Source organism: Anastrepha ludens, chromosome 5 (assembly GCF_028408465.1).
Source record: "Anastrepha ludens isolate Willacy chromosome 5, idAnaLude1.1, whole genome shotgun sequence".
Taxonomy (NCBI): domain Eukaryota; kingdom Metazoa; phylum Arthropoda; class Insecta; order Diptera; family Tephritidae; genus Anastrepha; species Anastrepha ludens.
The window spans coordinates 29325356-29335213 of NC_071501.1; the positions used below are offsets into that span (position 1 = coordinate 29325356).

At 38.6% G+C, this 9858-nt stretch overlaps 1 protein-coding gene across 2 annotated transcripts in view; it reads right to left on the minus strand.

The window, feature by feature from the left end:
* LOC128864076 (uncharacterized) overlaps nt 1–2935 on the minus strand; it is a 49620-nt gene extending 46685 nt beyond the window's left edge. For both annotated transcript variants that reach the window (XM_054103567.1, XM_054103568.1), the window contains exon 1: nt 1825–2935. In XM_054103567.1, the coding sequence (XP_053959542.1) occupies nt 2542–2667 (126 nt within the window). In that variant the 5' untranslated portion in view covers nt 2668–2935 and the 3' untranslated portion in view covers nt 1825–2541. The remainder of the gene's footprint in view (nt 1–1824) is intronic.
* Between the last annotated feature and the right edge of the window lie 6923 nt (nt 2936–9858).

Consider the following 9858-nt stretch of genomic DNA (forward strand, 5'->3'; position numbering starts at 1 on the left):
AAAAATTTCAGTTAAAATAATTGACTTTAAAAATAAAAATGGCATGTGCATTAAAGGGTTAAGTGAGAATTTTTTAAGGGAGAACTGATGCCTTGAACTTCATAATTTATGCAATGTTTTCAAACGTATGAAAATAAGGAAAAATCTTAAGAAATTCAAGCAGAAATAGTAATGTCGTTTTTTGTCAATTGTGCGCGACATTTAAACATATCTTGCGTTGCACTTATTGCATCGGGTCACACTAAACGACGATTTGAAGACGACAACCTGTACTACAAGTGTCTCTTTGACAGTGTTGTGATCGTACGTTTCAGTCTTGAGTTATAGCGCGTCAAAGATGGAGTCCACCAAGCAAGAAATTCGTCATATTTTACGTTTTTACTACCTTAGAGGTAAAAATGCAACGAAGGCGGCGGCAAAAACGTGTGAAGTTTATGGGCCTGATACTGTAACGATTCGCACAGCACAGCGTTGGTTCGATCGATTTCGTTCTGGTGTAGTAGATGTCGAAGATGCATCCCGTACTGGTAGGCCAATCGTCGTAGAGACTGATAAAATCGTTGAAATTATCCAAAGACACCGGCATGTGAGCATTCGCTCGATTAGTCAGGAACTAGGTGTAGACCACAAAACCGTTTGGAACCATTTGCAAAATTTTGGATTTCAAAAAAAGCTGGATGTTTGTGTGCCACACGTGTTTACGCAAAAAAAATCTATTGGACGGAATCAACGCTTGTGATTCTCTGCTAAAACGGAACGAACTTGACCCATTTTTGAAGCGGATGGTGACTGGCGATGAAAAGTGGAACCGGTCCAAATTATCGCCAAGCCCGGATTGACCGCCCGGAAGGTTTTGCTGTGTGTTTGGTAGGATTGGAAGCGAATTATCCACTATGAGCTGCTCAACTATGGCCAGACCCTTAATTCGGTCCTCTACTGTGAGCAACTTGACCGTTTGAAGCAGGCGATTGACCAGAAGCGGCCAGAATTGGGCAATAGGAATGGTGTTGTGTTCCACCAGGACAACGCTCGTCCTCACACATCTTCCATGACCCGACAGAAGCTACGGGAGCTTGGATGGGATGTCCTATCGCACCCACCATATAGTTCGGACCTGGCACCAAGTGACTATCATCATCTCTTCCGGTCCATGCAAACGCCCTTGGTGATACCAAGTTGGCCTCAAAAGAGGCTTGCGAAAACTGGTTGTCTGAGTTTTTTGCAAATAAAGAGAGGGGGTTTTATAAAGGGGGGATAATGAAGTTGCCTTCTAAATGGCAACAAGTTTGCGAACAAAACGGGGCATATTTGACTTGAATCGGATAATTCTAAGTACGTTAAATAAAGCGTCAAATTTCGATCACAAATACAATATTTCTTTTTCCCCAACTCAATATTTAATTATAAAAATCATCATTTTGATTCTTTTAAATTAAAAATATAATTTCTAACTAAATTTGAAAAAAAATGAAATTAAATTAAAAAAATATATATTATTTATGATATATAATTAAATTAAATTAAATCTTCTGCACTCATTATTTTAAAAACAACAATTTCTATAGTCACTAGTCGAAATAACTACAATTCTTAAAAAAAAATTTCACTTTAGAGGCATTTTAGCCATTGCCAAAAAAACAAAAAAAAAAAATCTGTGGACATATGTATGTATAAGTACATATGTATTTATTTTTTATAATGCTTTTTTTTATGGTATTTTCCTTTAATTTATTTTTTGTATTTATTTTGAAGCGCAATTGCTATTTTTATAATATTTACTTATTTTGCCAAAATGTGTGTGTGATTTGGATTTTTCGCAATTACCTTTTTAACTTTCAAGTGGTTTTTCGTTTAGAAAATTTCAATAACACGGCTTTGCACAATTTCGTTTTCGTTTTGGAACTTTTCGTATGGCTACGCAAGTGACAATTTTTTTATGCTTTGTTTAGTTGCTGTGCTTATAATTTTCACCGGATGCCCATGCACTAAAAATAGCTAATTTTTTTTTAACTTTTTTTTTTTAATTCACACTGTACACTTATTCGCCTATATTTCTTTGTTTGTTTTGTTCCAATTTTTACTTATTTATCGCTTTTTAGTTGTTTTTTTCTCAATTTTTGTTATGCTAAGCGTTTTGCTTTAATTTTTTTTTTGTGTTTTGTTAATATCTATTCAATTTTATGCGAGGTTAACGCTGACGTCAATTGACATACATACATACACATAGAATATTTGGAAATATATTTTTCGCAAAATTTAAGCGATATTCTTGCAAATTCAAATTTTTTCCAAACCCAACATTTGATGGTGGAAAAATCCGAAATTAAAAATTTTGTTTTTCGTTGCTTTTTATGCACTTGGAACTTTTGCTGATGCCTCTTTTTATTTTCTTTATCAATGCGCGCTGCTGGTGTATTTGCTCACTATTTCCGGCGCTTCACAGCTGCGGCGCTTTGTTCTTGACGATTTAAGCTTTATTTATTTTGATTATTAATTTTATTTCTTTGTATGCGAAATTTCGCTTTTATTTGTTGGTATTTTCTATTCTCCCGCTAGACGACGCGATTGAATTTCCATTAGATATCGACAGGTGTCAATTCTAAGTCGTTGATCGATCACAACATTCAACAGAGTGGAGTTGGTGCGAGATGAGCACAGTTTCATCATTTGATGGCGACTGATGCGGCCGGTGACGTTCACTTTTAGTTGCTGCTTGCCGTTTTGGCAAACTTAGTAGCTTTGCTTGACGACGACCGTCGTATCTTATCACGTTGTTGGCGCATACATGCGCATGTGTTAGATGTGTGCGCGATGAGCGCCACTCAGTGTAGATGCGAGCAAGTATTTATTCATGAGCGCGCACGTCGGGTGTTGGGTGGTGGTGCCGTGCGTTAAGTTGCGTGCATGTGCGCGTGTGTGTGTGCCTTTAGCAATTTAGCAGACAGTAACCGGTTAAATGACAACAACTATAACAAAAGCAAGCGCCGCCGTTTATTGGGTGTGCCGTTTATTGTACAAGTTTGCGTTGCGAGAGCAAAAAAATGTGAGCACATCAGCCATATGGAGAGTATTGGTTGCGAAAATACCTCAAATTTGGCAAATAGGAAATGTGGTGACAACAAAAAAAAAAAAAAAAAAAAAAAAAAACGTGGATTTTGAGTGAAAAAGTCTCCCAACACTCTGAAGTGTTGTATTTTGCTTAAACTATTAATTTTGCATTCACTGAATGCAGGAAATTTTTCCCAGTTTTCCCAGTGAAAATTTACAGTATACTTTTTATATGATTTTTTAAATCCATTAAAAATTGGATTTTAATGGCATACGTAGGAAAAAAAATTATGTCTTGCCAGAAAGTCGTTCATACCATATTTTCATAGGTAAAGTTGAAGATTTAGTTCAATTAAGGAAAATAAATACAATAAGAAATTCAGCAGTTATTTGATGGTCTAACATATGTATGTAGTTATGCATTTTGAAACTGTACAGTGTGCTTGAAAAAATGTACACTATTATTGTCCACCTACTATCAGAGGCCTTTAAAATTTTATATCCGTTTTTCAAAATTTTTACTGCAAAAATAAGCCATCGGATAGCAACTCAACTGCAATAACCTGACTGGTCGGGCGGTGAGTGGTACTTTCTTCATTTATTTACTTGGTATGACAATTTTCTAGACCCGATAAATTATTGATAAATCTTGCAATAAGATAAATAAAATAAATCTTTGCAAAACTATGTGTGGTGAGCTGTAATTCGCTATTTTTATCGAAAAGTTTGATATTTTTTAGCATGAACTTAAATACATAAAACGTTTTTATTTACGACATATATTATTATTTATTTTTTCAGTGAGTGGAACAATTCACCTCGCCCGAAAGATGGAACGAACTCGTGAAAATTTTTGTGCGTTGATTTATTATGTTTTTCGGCGTATGTAGATCATCGCGACAGGAATGTATTGATCAATTTACTTCGACTTTTGACGTTAAAGCACTGCACTTAGCTATTGGTACAGAGGGTTGCAACGTGGACGCCGATCCTTGCAGGATGAATTTCGTCAAGGCCGTTTAAAAACGTTTGTTGTGACAGAAACAATCGATGGTGTGCGTTAATTGATCATACGAAACCGTTATGTCACGTAACGCGAGATAAAGGCATCCTTGAACGTTAGTGTGGCCAGCATACATTCAATATTGCATGATTAGTTGGTCGAAAAAAGATTTGTTCACATTGGGTACCGCATAACTTGACCATTTCCCTTAAAAAACGACTCGTTTCGATGGGTGTAAAGAAATATTGAAGAAATTCAGCCGCGGCTATAGCAGGTGACTAATCTTGGATCTATGCATATGAGCCGAAAGCAAAATAGCAATCGATAGTATGGAAGTTCCAAGACGAGCTTAATCCAACAAAAATTGTTTGCGGAAGAAGCACCTCAAAGCAAATGAGCCGCTGATTTTTCGGAAAATTTGTTCATGTCGCTACTGTACCACTAAAGAAACTTAATATAATTAATTCAGAGTAAAACACATCTACACTCAAAAAATCGAATTATGGGGTCATCCGCTTACAGCCCTGATTTGGCACCTGCTGATTTCTTTTTGCTTTCGAACATCAAAAATAAAATACGAGGTCAAATTTTTCGGGAGGGTCGACTTCAGCGCCAATTTTCAAATTATTAAAATTACAAAAAAACTTATTTTTTCATTTTTGTACAATATGTAAAAGAAGTTATACAAAAAGCCTAAAAAATGTAAATATCGTTTTTAATTTTTTTATTGCAAAAAAAATTCATGAAAATACCCTAAATTTTCGAGCTCTAGGCCCTTTAAAGAAATTTCATGGCAAAACAAATATTATAAATTCCAAGGCAATACACTTAAAAGTATAATGAAATTTCTTGTGAGCCCAGACATTTGTGAATGTGGCAACCACATATTTTTGTAGACATGGAGCAATGCAGCAATACCTACTAAACGTCAAACGGGAGAGAGAGAGAGAGTAAGCGTGAGAGATGGTGAGTGTCTGTAAATTACATTTGCAAAATAGCACAATCAAGTACATGCATAAATAAATGGCCGCTCCCGTCCTTCTGCATGTGTGTGTGTGTGAATAAAAAGTATGGAAGAGGTTTATTCAACTCGAACTTGAACTGCAAAGTGAAAAAGTCGAAAAAATGGAATAAAAAAAAACAACAAGAACCAAGCAAACACGAGGGAGCAAAAGCGAAAACAAGCACATACACACATACACACATATGGCATGTGATGTAAACGCAAGCAGACAAAGGACGAAAAAGTAATGGGAACAAATACAAATACAAGAATTAACCAACGTATGCATGTGTGCATGAACAAATTAAAAGCGAATTTCTGGCCACAAAAACGTGTTTACACTTTGCTGAGAAGGAAGGCAGCCGCTCTGTTAAGTGGAGGTAAAGTTGTTGCAGTAGACTGAGCAACAGACATCGCAGCCGACTAGCGGGCTGATGGACGATAAAAGGGTAATCTGATTGAAGTGCACAAGAAGCAGGAATTTCAAAAAAGTTAATGAATTAAAAACAAAAAACAAATTGCATGACAGCAAATAAACAAAACAAAACACAAAAGCAATTTCAGGACAGAAAAAAAATTTCAAGACAGAAAAAAACAATTGCATGACAGAAAAAAAATCATAAAAAACTACAACCGAAAATATAATATGAAACGCCCAAGAGCCTTTGCAGTCACTTAATGAAATGTCCTTGACGGATAAATGACATAACTTCCACTCTTCCCTTGCTTACACACACACACACACATGCAAATGGAAAAGCCCGCAGCAAACACGCAAACTATCGATTGTAATCGCAGACGACAATTTCTAGGAAATTATTAGGTACGTCAGTGTAAACTAATAAAAAACTAATTACAACAGCAAACACTTCTAAAGAAACGTAGCAAAACAAAAAAACCAAAAAAATATTTTCTACAAAATCGCAGATGACAGAGGAAAAAAAACAATTTTGGAAAGACAGAAAATGGTGACCAACGCAAGCAGCCAGCAAGCACTAAAGGACACGCTTCCGCAGGAAGTTAGTCAGAATTAAGTTTGCTGTGTGGTTGGAAATGCAGCCGCCGAAGGATGACTTCAAATACTTGGTGACAAGGTCCTTGCAACTAATAAATATTACAGTGCATTTGCTATAATAGAAAATAATAGAACTTATAAATACTCGCTCAGGGACAGCCAAGTGACATTGAAAGTGAAGCGTAAGGATGGCATATGCGATGGGAGCTATTAGTGCGGGCGAATATATCAGCTGAGCGGGCTAGTAGCCTTCAATTTAAAGCGTATTGACGAGCATGTAATTTTATCAAAGCATTTTGCTTTTATTTATATAAATAAAAATAAATAATTGGCGCGCACACTTCTGTTAGGTGTTCGGACGAGCTCCTATTTGTGGCGCGCGTCTTAATGTTGTTTCACAAATGGAGTGAGCGACAGTTTCAAGGCTTTTAAAGATTTTTTATGAGGAGCTTTTTCAAGGCAGAATTACACTCGGAGGTTTGCCATTGCCCGCCGAGAGGCGACCGGTGTTAGAAAAAAACTTTTTCTATCATTTAGGGACGCATCATACTTTTTCTACTATCGTCTCTCAACAGGCAACTGTCAAATTTTGAGCAGACCGCGTCATTTAAATTGTGTTACTCAAAGCAGACGACGTAGTGAATTACAAAGAAAATGGAAACAAAGTGAAGGCTCATTAAGCATTACTTTTTAAGTAAAAAAAAAAACAAAGCAGCACCGAAACCAAGGAAAAACTTGGTATTGGAAACTGGTATTGTCCTCTTTACCAGAAGGAGAAAGCTTGATGGACTTGTTCTGCCCAAGCTAAAAGGAGTCACGTTCAAACAAAAGCATCCAAAGCACTGACAGCCTTCTGGCAGTGCAAAGGTGTCTTTGGTAAAACGTGGAGTCGTTCTCCTATGGATCTACACGGCAATGATAAGACCTATTATCACCTATGCATCAGCGGTCTGGCCCGGTGGTTCAGGCCCGGCACTAGATGCTCTGATTGGTTTGCCTCCACTTGATGCTTTCATCCAAGGAGAGGCCTTGAAGGCCATCTGCAGGCTGAAACACAATGGGAACTGGTACGGCCCCTGTCCGGCATTGGAAAAAAGAGAAGACATGGACTTCGGTCCAATGATTCTCTGCCCCATGCCCCTTGACTCCATGCCATCAAGAGTCGTGTGTGAGAAGAGATACAGTGTGGTGCTGCCAGAGGCTCAACTGTGGTCAAACTCAGAAAATGAGCCCGGCAAACACTGTTTTCGCATTTTCACGAATGACTCCAGGACCGAACATGGCTCCGGATCTGGGGTCTACGTGGAATCCAGCAGGACAAAACTGAACTTTGCTATTGGAATGCATGCATCTGTGTTTCAAGCGGAGGTGTATGCAGTTCAAGAAGCGATGAACTTTGTTGTGGAAAACCGATGGAGAGGCAGATCTATATGTGTGTGCAGCGACCAACCAACCACATCAGGGATAGTCGAGTCCTGTAAATCGAGGCTGAACTATGTCGGTAGACTTAATAACCTGATGCTAACATGGGTCCCGGGACACGTGGGTAACGAGACCTCTGACTTCTTAGCTAAGATAAGCTCTGAGGTCAAATTCTTTGACCCAGAGCCCGTTGTGCCACTCCCTTCTGCGGCCATCAAAGCCGCGGTTATCAAATGGGTTACTACAACCCACAAGCGAGGTTGGCAGGCTGAGAAAGGCTGCAGATGAACTAAACTGATGTTACCTGTCATGTCCGATCGACTGTCGCAAACCCTCCTGTCATTAAGCAAAAGGGAGTGCAGACGGCTGGTTGGACTGATGACGTGCCACTTTCTGTGGGCGAAGCACATGGAAAGGGTGGGCATAGCATGAGACGGCGGTACACTTCCTGTGCATCTGCCCCGCCTTCGCTCGAATCAGGTTTGAGGTCTTTTGCACTGATGTGTTAAGAAGCGACCATCTTGGCTCCTTGGCACCACAAGCTCTACTCAGATTTCTTCGGGTAGATTTAAAGAAAATTGAAAGGGAATCCAAGTGTAGTACAATGGACTTAAATAATGTCTGAGTGCAGCACTTGCTAGCTGCCCCGAAAAAAAGCCGAAGTGAAGCCGAAATTGAGCCGGCCATTTGAAATAACCAATTTTCCAACGAGATTCCATTCCTGAAGTGAGAATCTGGAAGAACTGCAAAATATGCTTCCACAGCTGCTATGATCTCATCATTTGAAGAAAAACGCGTTCCGCGTATGAATCTTTTTAGGTCTGGAAATAGATGGAAGTCGCTAGGGGCCAAATCTGGTGGATACGGTGTATGCTCCAACAATTCGAATTTTAAACGATTTTAGACGTTGTCAAAATGCTCCCCGTGAACACGGTGCATTGTACTGATAAAAACTATTTTTTTTCCTTTTGCAAACTGGTTCTTTTCACGAGTTTTGTCTTTCAGCTGATCAAAAAGGTTACAATAATATTCGGAATTTATTGATTCAACAGTTGCAAGTAATCCACAAACAAAACTCCTTTCGCATCCCAAACAACTGATTCTAACACCTTCTTGGCTGATTTCTGGACACGAACTCGTTTCGGAGCCGAAGAACCAGGTTCACACTACTCTTTAGCCGAAGAACCAGTTTCACACCACTTTTTAGCCTCTTGTTTTGATTTACCACAGTCTCACCCATAGAAATGAATCGACGCTCAAAATACATTTTATCCGTTCCAAAACGCTCAAAATGTTGCTGAGAAAGACACATTCGAATGTGTTTTTGTTCCATTGTTAGCGAATGCGGCATTTGCATTGTGCACACAGCTTTCTGAAACCCAAGGCTGCAGTCAAAATATTGCTCATACAGCCCCATGAGATGCTTAGGCCTTCTACTAAATCTCTTGCAGTCACTCGACAATTTTCCAATACGATATTCGGTATTTGTTTTTCGATTTCTGGTGTTGTTGCTGTTTTTGGACGTCCTTGGTCGTGGGTCGTTTTCAAGGTTTGTACGGCCACCTTTAAATTCAGCAGCCCATCTTTGTACTGCACTAATTGATGGCGAAAAGTGCTTATATACTTTCGCCAAATTCGTTATTTTGTCGGTGGTAATAATTCTCAGAATAAGTCGACAATTCAAAGGTTGGGGAAAAATTTCAAGATGCTGGCTCTGGCGAGCATAGAATTCGGGCTGGCAAACCAAAATCTGGACGTTCTGTGGAAAATTTGCTGCTGTAGCGCAAAATTTTATTTAAAACAACATCTAGGCGCGTCGATTGAAAGACCCTATATGTAAAAGTTGAAGTCCAAAATAAACAAGACTGGCGTCATAAAAATGTTTTTGATAGCGCCATCTTTTTAATGAGTTAGAGCGTTGGAAGTTACATCCCTAGCTGACTTTCAGTGAAAGTTTGATGACATTTGGTTTAGTGGAAGCGAAGTTATTGCGTCTAAGGTATCAGACGATTTTTGTCGTCGCTACAAAAATGAGTTTCGAACAAAGAGCTCATATCAAATTTTGTTTTAAAATCGCTAAAACGTTTACCGAAACATTTGAATTGATGAAATCAGTTTATCACGATGATTGTCTATCTCGTGCCAGAGTGCATGAGTGGTTTACACGTTTCAGAGATGATTGTGGGGACATAAATGTCAATGAACATACAGGCCGTCTGAAATCAGTAATCACCGAAAACTCCAACGAAATGTATCAAACATGAACCGAAATCATGGTTGAAATTCATGGAATCGGAGTTGATTATCTCAAAAACATCGATTTATCTCATTTTAACTGATCCTGAGGGCTTACGAAAGGTCTGTGCA